The 19,769-nt window shown below is 42.6% G+C and overlaps 1 protein-coding gene across 7 annotated transcripts in view; it reads left to right on the top strand.

Annotated features, from left to right (window-relative positions):
• gulp1a (GULP PTB domain containing engulfment adaptor 1a) overlaps window positions 1-19,034 on the top strand; it is a 60,888-nt gene extending 41,854 nt beyond the window's left edge. For 4 of the 7 annotated variants that reach the window (XM_030343585.1, XM_030343587.1, XM_030343586.1 and 1 more), the window contains 10 exons: window positions 6,420-6,481; window positions 10,038-10,109; window positions 12,387-12,485; window positions 12,719-12,856; window positions 13,131-13,247; window positions 13,570-13,656; window positions 15,060-15,290; window positions 15,908-16,046; window positions 17,212-17,306; window positions 18,126-19,034. In XM_030343585.1, the coding sequence (XP_030199445.1) occupies window positions 6,420-6,481; window positions 10,038-10,109; window positions 12,387-12,485; window positions 12,719-12,856; window positions 13,131-13,247; window positions 13,570-13,656; window positions 15,060-15,290; window positions 15,908-16,046; window positions 17,212-17,306; window positions 18,126-18,197 (1,112 nt within the window). In that variant the 3' untranslated portion in view covers window positions 18,198-19,034. Of the gene's footprint in view, window positions 1-6,419; window positions 6,482-10,037; window positions 10,110-12,386; window positions 12,486-12,718; window positions 12,857-13,130; window positions 13,248-13,569; window positions 13,657-15,059; window positions 15,291-15,907; window positions 16,047-17,211; window positions 17,307-17,686; window positions 17,698-18,125 lie in introns of all 7 variants that reach the window. The other 3 variants (XM_030343589.1, XM_030343591.1, XM_030343590.1) reach the window with 3 other exon arrangements.
• Window positions 19,035-19,769: the final 735 nt, after the last annotated feature.

The raw sequence follows: 19,769 nt of genomic DNA, 5'->3' as shown, positions 1-19,769 counted from the left end.
GGGAGCTGCTGATCACCAGGAGGACACGATGGCGTGCATCTTTTCAGTTTAGAGGAAGGCAGGAGTGTGTAACGGCGGCGGCGCCAGGTGTTTCACTCCTGGCGCAGGCGACAGGACGTTCCACATGTGTGACTGCACGATGGAGCGTGAATCGTATCCCCCTTGTGTATTTGGTGGCGGGTGTGTGGGGGGAGAGGGGGAATATTCATCCGGCAGGGACCCATGGATTTATTTCCCCACAGACGAGACCTTCTCTGTAATATAAAGACGAACCCAGACACTATTTGCCATTCTCTTTACTGTGTCGTTTAGCGGACGCTTTTTATTCAGTGCGATTTAAAGGGAAGGTTGTCTTTGAGGAGCAGCTAGGTGTGAGTCATCTGTCTCAAGGAGCCCCTCGGACAATGGAGAGCAATGCTGTACCTTTTTGTATGTGTTACATTTTCACAAAAAATAACTGCCGCTTTATCAACATGAACTCCATTCGCACACTCATGGTTCATATATTTAAGTTTGCTATTTAAAAAAATGTCAACATAGGACGAAGGAAATAACAATAAAGTCAGTAGGAATACAATATAAAAGAAACAAGATGGAAGCGATAACAGTGACATGAATGTCAAAAGAACCCTTCAGCTGGGAGTCATACATCTCGGCCACTACGCACTACTCACTACCCACACTATCCATGTGCGTGCCTTTACCTGACTTGAAGCTACATTGGACTGGAGATTTTTTTTCCAGCCCTCTCCACCTCTTATAGGACAGACCTCAGTCCTCTTATTGTATGATGTACAGACCTAAGTCCTTTTTACGATTGGACAGACCTCCCTCCTCTCCTGCTCTGATTGGACAGACCTCAGTCCCCTCCTATAATTGGACAGACCTCAACCCCCTCCTCTGATTGGACAGACCTCAGTCCCCTCCTCTGATTGGACAGACCTCATTCCCCTCCTCTGATTAGACAGACCTCAGTTCCCTCCTCCTCTGATTGGACAGACCTCAGTCCCCTCCTCTGATTGAACAGACCTCAGTCCCCTCCTCTGATTGGACAGACGTCAGTCCCCTCCTCTGATTGGACAGACATCACTTCTCTCCTTCTCTGATTGTACAAACTAACAGTGGGTGCTTCCCCGTTGCCAGCTGGCATAAGGGAACAGTCACGGAATATGGAGTGTTATGCCTCAGAGGGAATGGTCTTAAGTTATCGAGCTAAGATGGCTTCCTGTTGAGGGCTTTCTGTACTGAGGTGAAGGGAATCTTCGTCTCATTTCACAGAAGGCCAGTGTTCGCAGTTAACATTTACGTCATTCAATTCCAACGTCTGTCCCTCGTCAGCGGTGCCTCAAGGATCTCATTGGCTGTGATGTAGCGCTATTTTAATAATATGGTGATTTAATATCTTCTGATCCTCTGGCTTTTCTTCTTCTCTGAAGAAAAATTGAATGCACCTCTTTTCTTTGTTCAAAATTGCTTTAAAATTGGGATTCCTTTTATTAATGCTAAATGAGAATGCATAATAATTTTTACAATTGTATGATTTTCTATTTTATCTTGGCATATATACTTCCACTATCCCTGTGTCACAAAATTACATGAAGGAAGTGAAAAATACTCATTTGGGACTATTTTTATCAAAAAAACGGCAAAATCATATATTTGGCTCTAATAAGAAACAACAAATAAGACCGCAACCGGCCTGTTGGGTCCAATGGAAAACCCTATCTCAACAGTTCCCATTAGGGGAGTTCATGTCGCTTATGTCTCTTCTTAAATTCATTTTGTACATAAAGAAAAAAAAAACATTTGGGTTAAAGTAGTGATATTGCTTTTGTGTTGTGAGTCCTTTGGGCACATGAGAAAAAGGCACTTGGCACATTTTCAAACAATTCTGGTCATTGTTCTCATATTTTGTTACATTGACTACAGTGTTTTTTTGTAGTTGTGGTTAGTGAGATCCCCCCTTCACTGTAAAGCGTCTTTGAGTGTCTAGAAAAGCGCTTTATAAATTCAATCCATTATTATTATTAGTTGATATATACAAGATATTGCATCAAATTGGCAAGTGATTAAACTGCAAAACCCTTTGATGTTTTTCTTTTATTCTGAGCTGCAGAAACCTGATATCTTGCGGTCCAACCTCTAAAAATAGCTTCATGTCCCCAATTGCAAATTATAAACCTTTAATCAGCAGTGCCTCTGGCATAGGCCCTCTCGACGCATATACGAATACAATAGAGACTAAAATGTATCTCTCTCACCACAGAGCAGCAAACCTTTTTTTTAATCTGGTTGCGAAAACACAGTTGTGATGCATCTGTATCGCTTTGACACAACAAGCACAGACTGAATACGCCGGCCTCCGGCTGTGTGATTGTGACTTTTCTTTTCCAAGCAAGTTATTTCCACACCAGAATGTATGCCAAGATTGGAACACCTCCCTGAGTTTAGTTTTTTTTCTTTTCATCTGGTTGATTTCAGCCTCATTATTGAATAATAAATCAGCGTGGGTTGTCTGGCAATGTTCTCAGACAGCACATTTACTCGTTTTATCACCAGGGCGAGGGTTGTAGGTTCGAGTTGCCTGTGGCAACCATATTTGGAGCATTTTTCTCCATGGTTGGCATTCCACCTAATCCCATGAACACCAGGGTTTGTTGGTTGGCAAGGGTTACAGTGGAACCCCCCCCACTGTTAGAAAATAGCAGTAGGATCACTATCTTTCTAAAACACAGCAACATGTTGGCACAGGAACTGGCCCCTAGTACATCATAGTAGCTGGCTAGGACAGGGGTAGAGGTTTGGGACTGAGTGTTGTTCTTCATTCATTCTTAATTGTTTGGCTAGGAGGATAAAAAATTCCTGCAATAAAAAATGTATGCCTGATTTACCTCCCTGCTTGTCCTGGTGTCTGTCTTTCCACAACTTGAATTGATTATCTTTGGTGAGTCTTTGCTCTACACAGACACTACAAAGCATAGTTTTAATAATACATGCTGCCTTTGTTTATATTACTTATAATTAGAATCTAATTTATACCATGTCAGAGGCATTCAATGCCAAAACTTGAATTTAACAAAGCAAGTGGTTATCAGAACGAGAGACACAAAATAAAGCATGATACTATAACAGCAGCCCTGGCAAGGATAAAAAAGACTGCCGGATATGCTGAGTATTCAACATTGGTAATCAATCATTAACATTCCATCAACAGAAGGCGTCCACATAGAAAATTTGTTGCAGAGGTTAATTTGGCTTTTTAATTTGCTCTGAGCTATCTTTGCTGACCATTTCAGCTCACTGAACAAACCCCACACCAGGTGTGTTCAATGTTAAATTAACCCTGAAATATAACCATTAAATAACTATTTCTGAACAGTTTGATCGTTCCTCATTGGACATTGCCAGTGAATTAGGCATTTCTATGTGTATATATATATATATATATATGTATGTATATTTAAAACATTCACTGTAAAAGAAAACGCCAAGTCGAGTTGCTTGATAAACTCGGTCTTATACCTACCTCTTTCTAAAGCTTTCATGTCAAATTCACAACTTCTCAATGAATGTATCCTCCATAGAAACTATGAAGCTACTACAGCATGGAATTATACTGATACCCAAATCCATCAACCGCCATACAAAAATAATGCTCTGGTCATTCTCGGCATAGAGGAGATGCTCTTCATAAAAGCTTTTTTAGTTTCCTTTTTCTTTTAAATATAGTGATTAATTGTGCAGAATTTGAATTTAATCTCTAAGGGGCCAATGCTAAACAACTTTGTCTCTGGAGAATGGGAATCTGTATAGCATTCAAGCCCAAGTGCTGGTGGCACAGTGCTAGCAGTGGTTCAGTATTCATAGTCTTCCCTCTCTTGAGCAGCCCCCCCGTTGGTTTCAATGTGTCTATCTGCGGTGCCAGCCAGACGCAAATAAGTTAGGAGGTCTGCTTGAGACCCGGCCGAACTGCGAGATCGAGGAGCATGCGTGGCCAATGAATCCCCAACGCGAGCCACTGATTTAACATTGTAGGGAACCAGACCGCCGCCTGCCCACGCCGTTCCATCCCTACAAGAAGAATAAATGAGAAGCAAACGATTGACTTCCTTTTCTTAGAAATATGGCAGCACTCAGTGATTTTTAAAAAGGGATGTTCTGAAGTCTGCACAGCTCTCGGGAAGTCATCCTCTAAAGAGCTTTTTTTCAATATATATATAAATGTGTGTTGAATCTGAACTGTTCATTTTCTTTTCAATTTGAGGGCAAGGCAGAATTCATTCCTCTACTCGACGCCCATTATAGGCAGGCGTCTGTCATTTCAAACACAACTCTAATTATGTGACAAACTTCTGAGCATTCCCTGTGGATTCCTTTTGCTTGGATCAGGGATTCATTCAATCATCGTTTTGCTGCTTCCTTGTCATCATTGTCATTGGTTTGCTTTTCAACCCATTCAGAATGGGTAGAAATCCATCCTACAAATTATTGCACGTTGATGACGATGAAGGCATACTTGCGCTCAGCGGCTCTGCAGCAACAAAGGATGTTGCCGGTTACTCCCTAGTGGGAACACAATGATTCCCAAAAGAAAGCGTTTCTCTGCCTCAGGATGTGATTTTGGAATGATTTGTGTAATCAGAAGGTGGCCTCTGCGCCTTTGTCTGTGTATGTTTGCATTGCTGAGGTATTAGCCTCGATTAGCAGGTAATCCATTGTTTCTCGTTAGCCAACACTTAGCCATTAATATCTGTCTACTCTGCTTAATTAGCAAATATGGCGAGAGTGCCTTGACATACAAGCAGTCATTTATAGTCAGCAGATGTATCCTTGCCATGTAGAATCATTATTCTTTTATAATCTGTGTGAGGGACCGAACCAAGGACCACCTAGTCTCTTGTAGCTTCCATAAATAACAGGGTTTTAGTCATCCAAAGTCCATGGATCTAGCAGTCTCATTGAAAGATTAACTCAAAAGATAGTCCGGGTAATTTAATGAAATGCTTTGGCACAAATGACCATTGGTTCACCTCAGGTCACCATGCTCTTATCACAATCCGGCAGAGTTTGTTTGTGTTTTGATTGTGTTTGGTACATAAAAAAGAGATCTCATAAATCCTCATTATTGTTCTTTGGTCTAGCTGGGCTTAATTAAGAGGGTGTTCATTTTAATAGACATGGACATGTGAAGAAAAGTTCTCCAGAATCTTAATAGGGTAAGGTAGTCCAAGTTCAAGCTTAGAATGTAAGAATAATAATTTCACATCATTGAAACTGAAAACCGGAGGCCGTCACAAAGCCCCAACGGGACACCATGCTGCGGTGTGAGGTCAGTGTCTGCTTGGCAGCATGCTAAAACCAACATCACACCAACCTGCGGAGCCATGCAGCGGCCTTGTGTTCACCTTCTGGCCCTCTTCCTCTGCCTTCCTACCGCCCACTCAAGTGTGACCGCCACAGTGGTGAGACCTCAAGCGCTGTCATCCAAATCCACCATCACTCCTCATACAACCTCTCCAGCTGTCACCACCCAAGGAACCCCCCCACCACCCCCACCGCCCTCCATCACACACATTGGGGACAACCTTTGTATATGCACTCATTCTTACTTGCAGCCAAGAGTTTGATTTCCCTCGACAGATAACCCCAATGGCCAAATGTGCTGCCCCTTTTTTAGCTTTTTTTTCTACCCCATTTTATTGGCTATTTTATGTCATGAAGCTGGAAAACCCTGTGTCCCTGCACTTTACAGTATGTCACTCTATATCGGCATTGTTAGATACTGGGGCCCAACCTTTCCGCCTGCGAGCCCAAAATGTAGAAAATTAGAATTTACAGTTTCTCTGCACCCACTAAAAGTTGTGGGGGTCGGGACAGTGACAGGGTCTGACACAGGGGGACGAAAACCATTCCTTATCAACCACGTTGGAGCAATTTGATTAGAGGTCGGATCTGTTCTCTGAGAGGAGTTGGTTGTAGACAGGGTGGCTGGCATTGCGTTGCTGCCAGTTGGACAACCCCAAGAACAAGATGGGTCATTAGCAGGAGGTCAGGAGATCTGAGAGGAAGACTAAAAACATGGAACAGGAAGATGAGCTGGAGAATTGCAATTTGTCTGCTGCATCCGTGCAAACGCACTCAAAGAAATCAATCGACCCCGGGTTCCTCTTCCCTTTCTCTATCTGAATTGAATTAGCTCTCCGATATGACAGAGAAGTCATTATGACCTCCCTGCCAAGTGAACAGCGTGCTAATTGATTCAGACAATAGATAAACAAACCCACAACACACTCAAGGATTCATATTTCTTCATCACTCCACTATTAGTTTGATTGTAAAAGGTTGTGTGTGATGGTTTTCGGGAAACTTCTCTTTTTTTTTTTACATGTTATTGTCCTTGCTGTTGTGTTTTGTTTCAGATAAATCATGGATGCACACTCCGGAGGCTCTGGCCAAGCATTACATCCCCTACAATGCCAAGGTGTGTACTGCAATCTCATTTACATCTCATTACAAAGGGTCTGAATCGGGGGGTTGCATGTGCCGCTGAAGGCCCCACTCCGGACATGCGTCCCTAAAAAGTGATTGACTACCTGAACTTCTACCCCTGATAAATTGGTCAGATTGATCAAATATGAAATTGTGCGAACTATTCATTGTCTGCAACTTTAAACAATGGGGTGGTTGTTGTGGTCTGATGCCCTCCCCACACCCTCCTCCCTCCCTCCTTTGTTATCCCCCCCCCCCAAGTGATTTATTCTGTGCATGACATTGGTCTGAATGGTTCAACGGGTTCAGTGATTGAATAGTTCTCACCCACCACATGCTCCCTAAAGATCCAGACGACTGCTTGGGGTTGTTTTGGCATGAAAATATAATTAGAAAACAGCACTAAAATACGCAGGAGCTGCGTTTCTTGTTTTATAAGCCTCTCTTTTTGTTTGGCTTGGATTGCTCGTTGCCCTGGTCCTGCGCTCTGTGACCCTCCATTATGGCAGTAGATAGGTAGAGGGCCAGCGCCGCTGAGATGGAGATGGCATCTGTGACAGCCAGCCTCTCACTTGGAGCCCTGGTGAGGGGTGGGCTCAGGGAACCTAAACTCTAGAACAGGTGCACAGCCTTACGGCAAACCGGCTATCAGCGCAATTGCCTTAATCTCCTATCGCATGCGGTCTGCTGTCTATGTTTGAGTTGCTTTGTTTTTGTTTTGTTTCTCATGCTCCAACGAAGCTTAGATTCGGGTTATCGAACTCGATGTTGACAGTGAGGATTTGCATTTTTGTTGCTACACACTTCAGAGGCGCATCTGTGATATCTGGGCCTGTCAATTGTAACAACCCCCGCCAAGACCGCCTTCGCCCCAGTGTGAGCACCTCTGTGAATATCATCTCCAATACTGGATGTTTTCGTTTCGACAGGCATGGGGGGGAAAAAGTACCTTCAGGAAAAGGGAAGCTAAACTCAGCTGTAAGTGCGATCGACTCGTCTTGGTACAAAACAACCCATACAGTTAGTGTTCTTCTACAGCGACCAGAGACTTATTTGTAAAAAGAGTTGAATCTCGTCTGGAAGATCTTTTGTGTCGGACTTGATTTCCCGCTGACTATTCCCACCGGCTGCTCCTCTGTGCGGAGAGAGGAGGAGATGCTGTCAGCTCACATCCATCACCTCGTACCTCATGTTATTGTCGAGCAGAAGCAGAACTCCGGGAAACCGCCCTAGCTCCGGTGCTGCATTGCCAAACGGCAACGAGCTGGCGAATTGACAATTTCAGTTTTTTCCTCCCTTTTTTGATTTCTTTCTAAATCAAAGCATTTGTATTTCCTTAGCTCCCCAACTGTTCTGATGAGTTCCTCCTTCCTGAATTGGTGCCGATCTGACCCATCTTTTACGGAAGCAGAGAGTTTTGGAGAGGCTCTGAGAGTTTCTTAACTGTGTTCCTGTTACTTTACTTCAGTGGTTTAAAGCGTGTGCTACTGGTCCTCACCTCATTACCCTAACCCTTGGCTCCACCCGAACTTAGCGGCGCCGCATCTAATGAGCACTCTGTCAACTTTTCCCAGTTGTCTGAAAAGCGCTGGCTTAATAATCAATAAAAGTTGTGTCCGATGGCAGGACTTTAAAAAGCATACATATAACACAGAGCTTCAGTTGTCAGCGGCGAGCGCTTGCGTCACTTATACTCCATGCCATCCGTCTTTGTACATTGATTGTTTTCTATGTACAAAGAATCGGTTTGTGACGCTCCCTGTGGCGCACATACGACTGATGGCGTGGCGCCTCCATCAGGTGCCACGCAGTATTTTGAGTTGATGCCTGGGGTTTAGTCTTTCTAACTCTCCAGAGATCCATCCTGTTTTTTCTGTGCTGATAGAGAGAGAGCAGGCAATGTCTTTTTTTAAGGTGGAATGGGTGAAACCATCACCATATGGACGTCATAGAGGAGGGGAGTGGGGAGGGAGCTGACCCCTTGTTTCGGGTCACTGGAGCTGATGATGGATGAGGCTCCTGGGCATGGCTAACCTGCTGAGACCTGACCCCCCCCCCCTCTTTGGGATAGAAGACTGTAGTTGTCAGGGACAAGTTGTTGCTCTGCTGGGTCTCAGCCATCCGTCACTGTCAGGGAGTTATTCTTAGAGGTGTCCTTAAGTCCTAATGGAGATCGTTTGTTGCCAGGCGTGTACTTGTTTTGACAGCTCGGATAATGTTCGAAAAAATAAGGTATTGTACACTATCGCACAATAGTGTACCATATCAGGGTGTTGACGATACGATTCGTAAAGGAAAATCACACAACTAAAGATGTTTCTGTTCTATATTAAATACTTGCAGCAAACTGAGGATGTTGCCCGTGGTTGCTTGTCACTGAATATCATTTGAAGTGAGCCTTTAAAGATATTCTTAGTTCGACCATTTGTAATATAAACTAAGTCCAGTTTGAGGGTTCACTGACCTGCATATAGAGCTGTTTCAAGTTAAAGTACCGAGAATCAGTTAAGGTTGTGAGAGGAAATGCAGTCGTCATCCATGAAAGCTATTTGTTATTATTCTTGTTGATTTAATATTGTTATGGCAAAAAAATCGTCCTTGTTTTTACAATAGGCTTTGTGGGAAACAACCATGGAGAACACAGTTTGCCGTGGGCTCATCTTTCTGGTGGAGAAGGGGAAAGAATGCCCTTTGTCCACCGTGAGGGTGCCCAGTGTCGGTTTATTTGCCAGGTGGGCCATCTTGGAAGTGGCCCAAACAACCCCCTCAAAAACGGCCAAACAACAGCAGTCTCCAAACCTTACAGAGCCAATGTCTGAGTGGAACTATTATGATAGGGTTCAGCCAGCTGAGGAGCCATTTGCCCATCTCTCGCCCCCATGCTCAGGCCTTAGGGTTAATAGCACCATCTGTTGGTGGACTGCTGTAGTGACGCTTGAGCAATGCGATTTAGATTAGATTACTCTTTTTTTTTTGTCATTGACGCAGTACAAGTACAATACTGAACAAAATGCCATGTGCATCGAACCAGGACGTGCAAGGCACCATAAACCACACTCCCTTCATTGCAGAAAGGGGAGTGCTATGATCAAATAAGGGATTAAGTCTGTGGTGTTTCCCAAAAAGCCATGTGCATCTTTGCACATGGTGTGTGGTGATTGTTATTTACTCTGTGACAATCTGATTTTTGACTCAGATGTGGGTTGCTCTAAAGTGCAGACATAAAACAATGGATGGTTGCGTTGTCACCTTGGCTGGTATAAAAAAAAGAAGATAAGTGGATGAGACAGGTCTGTCAATCGCTATCTCGTTTGGGGCTCGTCAAGATACGGTGGCAGGATACGATTGAGATTGTCCCTCATCTCAAGTGCTATTCTTGAGCAAAGCACAAACGGCGATATCACATTCAGCTGCCTTTTCCAAGTCGAAGAACCAGTCAGACACACGACTAAGGGATAAGTTGTGAAAATATCAGGCCCGTTTTGGGGTATTATTCCTTATTCCACTTGCGCTTAAATAACGCCATTCATCTTCTTTTCTTTTGACAGTTTCTGGGAAACACCGAGGTTGAGGCGCCCAAAGGCACTGAAGTTGTGAAGGATGCGGTGAGAAAGCTGAAGGTAAGATATGCCAAGCCCCTGTCGGCTGTCTGTCCAGCCCGGGTTTGAGTCGCAAAGCGGTTCCACAGCAGCAGGAACACAAACTGCTCCTTAATACCTGGCTTGGCACGCATGAAACACCTGCTCGGATACGTACGCCTCCTCAATGCCAAACAGCGTTGGCTAAGTCACTGGTTGTGTGGATCATGCGACATCATCTGCCAACTGACATACATGTTTAACCGACCAAAGTGTTCCTTACTAATAGACCAATATACTCACTTTGGATAAAGGTGTCTAATGAGCCGATTATGGAAGGTTTTTAGGTATACAGAGAGCAGGCTAACCTTCAAAAAGGAACAAAACTGTAAAGGAGCCTTTTTTCAGACCTACTGCAAAGGACATTTGAGTCGTTCAAAGAAAGGTACAAAAATGTGTGAGGGTCCAGAGGGATTACGGCAGTGCATTACCAAACATAAGTTATTATGTACTGTGCGTGTACACTATTTCCCTACATGACTATATATATATATATATATATATATATATATATATATATATATATATATATATATATGTGTATACTGTGAGAATATATTCGTAAGGCAGCAGTGTTTTTGTTGGAAGTTTGCCAGGGCAGGAGTAGTCACATCACATCAAGTATAAAGCTGACTGTATTCTGGAAAGCTGCCTTTGAAGACCTTTTTCTCACTGGGCTTTGAGTTTACTTTTTCCATTTTCACACATCACTTTTGTGTAGGATCTCAGTATATCTAAAATGTAGCATAAATTAAGAAACCCTTTCATTAACCGTGACCAGGTAATGGAGCAGTAAAAGTTGAGTTTTTGCTGTCTGATAATAACATACTATTATCTGGTTCAGGCATCTCAAAACCTCAGTGCTGTACTTTAGAGGGGTCTTCCTTTTACATTAGGGTGATAAGGACCCGGTTCAATTATTTTAATAGCATTTCCAAAATTGGCAATTCCAAGGCAACACTTTAAAGAAGCCCAGAGTATTAGTGTCAATTTTGACCATGACACCAACCTCAGCGTTTAATTAACCAAATTAGATCAGCGATCCTCTTGCAAAATATATGAAAAGCTTCTGCTTCTTCAAACTGTACGGATGGAAACACAGTGGTATTCAGAATCAGTAACCCAAGATCATTTGAATTATTATTAGAATGAGACTATGAGAGATTTGTGACAACTTTGACTTTAGACACTCGTTTCTCAATTACTATTGAGTCATTTAGTAAATGGATTTATTCAAAGCATCTTGCATTGATTTCAGATGATTTGATTGAGTAGCAAGAAGGGACGTCTTGATCTTAAATGCCTACAGGTAGACTGCAGACAATTAGGGTTTAACCTAGTACCTTTTGGATAAGAGTCAAACGCTCAAGCTCAACATCAATGTCTTCTATCAACTCGCGTGGTTCTGACCTTGGTAAGATTGTATTTATTGTATTATTTATATTATGTTTGAGTAAAGGTTGGATGCCTGTGTGTTTATTTTATTTTTTGATGATCACGATTTCCATTCTAGAGGTTTTCCATTGGCGAGAAATGCAATCCTGATGTCCTTCAAGTGTGCGTCCCTGCCGACATCTGTGATCGATTGTTGCTTGATAGATTACTGGCGAACGGAGGCCATTAATAACTCAAACCCAGTTTCTCTATGTTAATTTTTCTCTTGATTTGATTGCTCCTGGTGATATTATTTGTTAATATTACGTTTTGTCCCTAAAATATTTGATGCTGAAGTGATGGACTCGGGCACAAACTAAAACACCCAATTTTTGTTTTTCGCCTAAGGAAGTTTTTAGTTATGACTCGGTACGATGAAAGTGTCATCAACCGTGTAGTCTTAAAATCCATCCTATCGAATAAGTAATCTCGCTGCAAGCTCTTTCCTTATTGGATGTCAAATCTGATGCATGTTCTATCCAGGCACAGCCCATGCCCATAAACATAATGTATTCCCATATATATTTAGTGGTTTTGAGTCCATTTCACATTGAGTGTTTACGAGTTTACCTTTCCTTTTGAGCCTTGGCCACAAACGCAGTCATTTGTCAATCAAATGTGTTTTCTAATGTCAATCAAATGCATGGCCGAAAACTCGACGTCAACGCTTTTCCCTCTTTCACGCGGCTCTATACTCGGTTTTCTGTACACAATGTGCCCTGTGGCTTTGTCAATGTCAATGGGTATCATTGCTTATGTTACGTAGTAACTGTAAAAGCCGAAACTGAATGTCAATATTAAATGTCAACCACCTTCCTTTAACAGTTTCAAAGGCACATCAAGAAGTCAGAGGGACAGAAGATTCCCAAAGTGGAATTACAGATCTCCATTTATGGAGTGAAGATACTCGACCCAAAAACAAAAGTGAAATATATCTCTCTTTCTTTCTGTCTGCCTGTGTCTCTCCTTCTGTCTCTGTGTCTTTCCCTCTGTCTTCATATTTCTCTTTCCCTGTCTGTCTTACCCAGTCTCTCACTCTCTCTCTCCCACTTACTCACGAACTCACTACCTCTCTCACACATTTTACAAGACTTCCTTCATTTAAATTTTAAATATGTCATAGCCATGTCTTAACGTTACTTATTTTCTGGTGTCAGGACGTGCAGTATAACTGCCAGTTGCACAGGATATCCTTCTGTGCGGACGACAAGACGGACAAAAGGATATTCACGTTCATCTGCAAGGACTCTGAGTCCAACAAGCACTTGTGCTATGTGTTTGACAGCGAGAAATGTGTAGGTATCTCGTCTTTCAACTGCTTTCCTCTCTCATTTAGAGTAAAAATAATTAATTCTCAAAAGCACCAATTTTAATTGAATATATACATTTGTTTATAACCTATGGTTATCAAGTGGATTACTTAAACATTCATTATACTTTTTGAAATTCAACTTTTTTCTTCTTTTAATACATACTGGGAAGTTTATCTGCCTAAGGAAAAACAAATATTGTTTTAGATATCCGCTCCTCCACTAGGGCATTTTGTTCAGTATATGTATTCTTTGCCAGGCAGAAGAGATAACTCTCACCATCGGCCAGGCCTTCGACCTGGCCTACAAGAAGTTCCTGGAGTCTGGCGGAAAAGACGTGGAAACACGGAAACAGATCGGAACCCTCCAGAAGAGGGTATGTTGCAAAGCTTCCAGTAAAACTGACCCTTTTCATCCACATTACACAGGTTAACTATCCCTGCATCACGTGGAGGGACACCCTCCACGCTGTCTGATGTTGTTAACCTTGTTAGCTGTCGATTTTTAACGGTTATTTGAAAAATTCAGCAAGGTAAATTCTTCTTTCCAAAACTCAGCAGCCATAAATTAATAATTTCTACCGTTTCTCACCATGGCTGTGTTCAGAGAGTACAAGGTTGCAGTACCAGTGAGAGGCTAAAACCTTTAAAGTATTTTTTAGTGAATGCGTTAAGGACCGTTTTGATTGTGTTCTGCAGATTCAAGAGCTGGAATCTGAGAACTCTGAGCTGAAGAAACAACTGCTAGACCTTGAGGACCAGCTGATGATCGCTCACGTACCTCCAGTAAGCCTTCAGCACTTTTGATCTCCCCACCGCCTACACATAGAGATTAAACTCTGACAAAAAGAAGTCACATAAGCCTGAAAACAGGTGCAGCTCATTAAAGGAGACATATTATGGTGCTTTCCTAACAAGTAAACATAGTATTTGAGTTCTAGAAAACATGTTTTTGAAGCTGTTTGCTGGAAATAGCTTTTAGGAAAAACAATTGCCTGCCACTATTCCCCTCTCTTTCATTCAAGCTATATGCGCCTCGGATGCTATTATGAATCATAAGGACTGCGTCTGACGTCTCTGGCACTTCCAAAACAAGTAAAGATGCATAGTGGGGGAAAGGAACTTTGGCCTTGACTCCCTGAAGTCCATGAACCGCGACATGGAGGAGAAAGGGATTGTACTCCGGGAGCTGAGCTGCTGGACTTGCCGCCGAGACCTACCCCCGCTTCGGCCGCAGTTACACCCGCCGGAGCAGTTCAGCTCCCGGAGTACACCACTGGACTGCCGGTGGCCAGACTGCCGGCAGTCCGGCTGGGGTAGCTCTTTGGGAGTCCGGCAGCTCAGCTCCGGGAGTACAATCCCTTTCTCCTCCATTCCTCCTCCTCTGGACTGCCGCCGAATCTTCGGCGGCAGTCCGGCAGAGAAAGGGATTGTACTCCCGGAGCTTAGCTGTGCAGGGCTGCCGCCGAGTTCCTTCTGCCGGAGCTACTCGTCTGCTGGTCGACAAAATCTTAGCTATGCTCTGATTGGAGGGGAGTAGGGAAGTGGGAGGTAATATTCAACTGTGCCCCCTTCCCACGTAGGAGGGGGCGCCGAAACTGACTCGCTCGTTTGGTAACTGTAGGCGGTGTACTTTCAGAAATGCATATCTCACTCAAAAAATCATGTACAGACTTTTTTCAAAGTTTGTATGCGTGTGGGAGCACAAGAGTCCCAAAACAAAACAACCCAAATCTAGGAAAAGTGTTGTTTTCATAATATGTCCCCTTTAAGTTAACCAGGGCTCTGTTGGTGTGTGCAAATGAAATGTCCTGAGATACACCTGTGTTCACCCCTACTAATTCACCAATGGATTAAGGGTACAGCTCCGTGATAAAGGCCTATTCATTGTATGTTTTATTTTTTACCTTTCACTGACTCATCCCCAAAGTGGCAGTGATTTTCTCAATTGGCGAATAAAAATAAAACATTAACCTTATAAGGTTAAATTTCCAGACGTTTCAGTGCCGAGATATTTCTTAACAGGTTTGGTATGATATGTTGCACATGAAATATTCATATATCTCTCCATCTGTTTTACAAACGTGTTGCTACTAAAATTATTGGTGTGTGACGGTTGACCCACTAACTCTGTGGTTGTCTCTCTCTCTCTCTCTCCTCACACCTGTCTGTCTGTGATCCTTTCTCAGCTGCTGCACATTAACTCCTCTAACGAGGCCTATATGCTCCAGAGACCCTCCTCTCTCTTCTGGTGTCAAAACTTCCAGTCGCTTTCCTGCCTGGAGATCTCCTCCATCACGCTCACCCCCATGAGCTCGCCCGAGTCCAACTTCTCCACGGGTCTACTAACTCCTCCCCCCTCCAAACCCGCCCTGCCGCCTGCTAAGAGCAGCGAGGGCTTCAGCATCCCGCGACCTCGCGTAAAGCTCTCCTCTTTCCTACTTTACTGCGTTCCTTCTCCTCCTCTCCCCTTTTACTCTATTCTCATCGCCTCCTTCCCAATGATCTCTGTTACACATGCTTAATACCTCCTCCTTTCTATTTTTCCTCCCCCACACTCTTTGATTTGTCCTTCTTTTTCCTCCTTTTGTCATCTTCTGTTTCCTTCCTACTTCTCCTCTCCTCTCACCTCCTCCTGCCATATCATCTTTCATCTTCCACTTCTCTTCTCTGCCTCCCCCTTTATTCTTCCTCATTCCGCCTCACCTCTGTCCTCATTTATTTCCTCTGGTCTTGTTCCACCTCTCCTCCCCTCTTTGGTCCCTCCTCCTCTCATCATTCCTCCGAGCTGGGGGGGGAGAGAGAGCTTCAGGGACCCCCTGCTGCGCCCTCGTCTCCAGCCTTTCCTTTTATTTATTATTCTATTCATCCCTCTTTGAGATCCGCACGGATCGACTAGCATTACATTCTCCGCCTCACCACGAACCCAGACGTACACGTCCTGCGCTCATAAATAACGTACCACATTCAGCACGTAAATCCTCCCCCCGCTGGCGATCACCACCTGACCTGACCCGTTTCTCCACACGTTACGCAGGCAGGAAGTGGCTCCATGAAGCCCCTGTCGACGGATGTCTTCGACATGGTTCCCTTCTCCCCCGTGACGCCTCTGGTCCCCCTGCCGCCCAGCAACGGATGCCCGCCCCCACCCCCTGCAACACTACCACCGGATTATAGTAAGGATATCCTAGCTCCTAGATCTGATTCAGGGTCTAGTAGCACCACCTAGATATGAGTCAGGGTCTAGTAGCACCACCTAGATATGAGTCAGGGTCTAGTGACACCAACTAGATATGAGTCAGGGTCTAGCGACACCACCTAGATATGAGTCAGGGTCTAGTGACACCATCTAGACATGAGTCAGGGTCTAGTGACACCATCTGGATATGAGTCAGGGTCTAGTGACACCATCTAGACATGAGTCAGGGTCTAGTGACACCATCTAGATATGAGTCAGGGTCTAGCGACACCATCTAAATATGAGTCAGGGTCTAGCAACACCACCTAGATATGAGTCAGGGTCTAGTGACACCATCTAGATATGATTCAGGATCTAGTGACACCATCTAGATATGAGTCAGGGTCTAGTGACACCATCTAGATATCAGTCAGGGTCTAGCAACTGGTAGCCGAGTATGGATCTAGTAACACAACCTTGATATCAGTAAGGATATAGGAATACCCCTCTAGATATATGTAACTAAATATATTTTAAACTCTGATCAGATATAAGTAAGATACTAACAATACCATCTGATAAAAGTATGATTCTAGTAATACCTTGATTTAAGTATTTGTTTTTATGATACACTCAGGTATAAGTACATATCGGATGAAACAACCATAGGTACGATTCCAATACGACCAGCAGCCTTGACGACCCTAGTCTTAGTGCCATTGATGAACAAAATGGTTCCTATTCCAACATGCTGGGTATTGTACGGTTGCCGGATAATATACAAAATGTGTTTTGGGTATCATAACAATCTTATTGAGCTTCCCTCAGTACTACAGACTACATTTACTCTATCAAACATTTTAATAAATGGCAAAGGGTTGTGGTTGTGTACACTTTAAATACAGTTTAGATAATTTATGAAATTTTGTGAAACCATATATCCTGGATGTATTCTATTTAACCGTAACCAGTAGTCCCCCAGTTAAAATGTGATGCATCTTATACAACTCACAAACATTACATTCATGTTGGCCTGACATATATTGATATAATGTCCTCTGTATTTTTTATGTTCCATAAATATTTTTGTCATGCTATCTCTGTACCTCAAGAGAGCCTGCAAAACGGGCGTGTGTGTTTGTGTGTGTGTGATTTCTCTCCAGGGAAGGACCTGTTTGGCGCGGAGCCTTTCGATCCCTTTACCTGCGGCTCTGCTGATTTCCCCCCGGATATTCAGTCCAAGCTGGACGAGATGCAGGTGAGCAGAATGAATGTGTTCTCGAGGCTCCTGCCCATATCATGTCAGAGTGAAACTGTCTGGGGAAATGGACATCTGTTTTAGCAGACAGTTTTTTGGTTGACCTTTTTTCTCCTCAAGCTGTCATATACATCAAACTGTGTATGCCCTGACAAAATGGGGTTTAAAAGTGATTTTTCATTGAGAATGTTGATGAAAATGTATAAAACAGTTACATGCAATGCCATTGAAATCTATTGAGTTGTCTTGAGTTGAACAGCATATTATTGCCAGTAGGTGGCATGATTTCACAAGTACTTTAATAATATTTTTTATATTATCACTATCTAATTCCCACTGGTCAATTTTATCCTCTATTTTTTTCACATTTTTCGCTACAGCGACAGAGATGGTTGGTATTCTTTTACTGTCTTCTTAAACGCCACCCAACCTATATATATATTCATACATATGTGTGTATCTGTTTGTGTGTGTGTGTGTGTTTTTGTTCAATACTAGTTTTGGTACTGCATGTTTTCTGTGGTCCTGCTGGTACGTGTACCGTCTGTATTCATTATTTTATTTATTTAATTTTGCTCTATTTTTGTGGTGATTCTATGATTCTAGGCATTCAATACTTTTCTTGTTTGCTTTTTGAAAGCTTATTGAAAGCCTATTGACTCTTTCTGTTCCAATTAAAGTTAAAAAGGGCTCTCCAAACATACTGGGTAATCAAAGTCACTGGGTATTGATGTGTTTTTTTCCTTTCTTTTGGAGTATGGTTGGGCTGTGGATCCCAGGAGTGTTTACTCAGCTCTGCTATCCCTGCCTATCTTTCAGGAGGGGTTCAAAATGGGACTAACACTAGAGGGCGCTGTGTTTTCTCTGGACCCACTGGATAGCCGTTGCTGATGAAGCCACAAAGGAAGATACTTGTCGTTATTCCCATCATTTTAAACTCATTTGTACGAAGAAGAAGAAGACGAAGAAGTGCCAAATCCTTTCAACACCGTCCAGTCAAGATGTCACACTTTTTCCGTCTTGGAGTTTCTATGTATTTGCATTACTAGATTTGGGTTTTTCCGATATTTCAAGGAAGTTTCCGATATGTTATAGAAATATTTTTGTAAAGAAACGCTTGTGGGATGAGAAGGTTTGAGGACCCCTTGCGTACCCACAGACGATGCAGGTTGTAAATAAAGAGTATATCTCATTTTAATATGGTACAAGTTCTGTGTAGACTCTCCCATTGGATATAAATGTGCAGCAGCGTTTTTGGTTTTGCATTGACACGTTCCTGTTTGTATGCCCGAGACATTCATTTAAGACAAGTAAATGTAGTCGTCTCTGTGACATGTATAATGCCAAATGTTCCGCTTGTCATTGTTTATACACGACTTGCACCTTTTGTTTTTGTACTTTTTACACCAGTTGTACTTCAATGTAACACGCTTAATTCTTGTCAATTTATCATTTGTATCATTTCACTTAGTTTCAATCAGTAGTAAAAAATAATGTTTTTAATGTTTTTTATGTTTTGATGTCCTTTTAACCCACTACATTGCCATTCCAGTATTTTATTTCATGGTTAATCATTAACTCACTAACTTTGTTGTTAGCATCATCTCTTGCACCGGAAAGCACTTTTAAATACCTTTGTCCATATAGTAGCATACTATTGACATTATTTTACATTTTATGCAGAATGACTTTGTCGTTACGATTATTAAAGAAAGTCTTACCAGATTAGATCGCTTGATTCATACTTCTAATATTGGTATTTCTTTATTATCCGTAAGGATGTTGTGAGGTAAAGGGTCCAACTTGAACTGAGTTCAATATTTAATTTGATAGCCTGCTTATTAATTCGGAGATTAATTCGGCGGTGCAACAGGTGTGATATTTGTGATCATCTGTGATCATCGTGGTCCCAAACTGAGAATACTATTCTTGTACTTTGAATCAGACAACTCAGCCCGTGACCAAATATTATTTTCAATTTGGAGCATGCAGAGATTTTCAAATATTTGAAGAATTTATTTCTGAGGAAGATGTGAAGGAATGTCCCCCTCCTTCTCCCCCCCACCCACCCCCCCCCCCCCCCACCTCTTTTGCTGGTGGGCTAGAAGGCTCATGAAGGAAATATGATCATGTTCAAAGTTCATGTTCATGATCATATTCATGTTCTTTTTAAGATTCAGAAATAAATAGCATTGAACCCAGTCGTACTGCCTCAAACAAAAAGAGGTGCTCCACACAATAGCAGAATACATAATACATGCAGGGAGGGGACAAAAAGCTTAGTCACCTTAACTTTAAATACAAAACTAGTTCAGATGCAGAAACGCAACTAATTTCCCTATGCCATCAATACGTCCACAGAAAATATCACCGCAATCGGGAAGAAAGAGAAGCTTGTGGATTTACCTATTAAACTTAGATTAATATGACAAAGCGTTGTGGGGATAAACAAGCATTGTTTTT

This window comes from Gadus morhua, chromosome 20, assembly GCF_902167405.1.
Source record: "Gadus morhua chromosome 20, gadMor3.0, whole genome shotgun sequence".
Lineage (NCBI taxonomy): Eukaryota > Metazoa > Chordata > Actinopteri > Gadiformes > Gadidae > Gadus > Gadus morhua.
The sequence above is the reverse complement of the archived record's forward strand: the minus strand, read 5'-3'. Positions and strand labels throughout refer to the sequence as shown.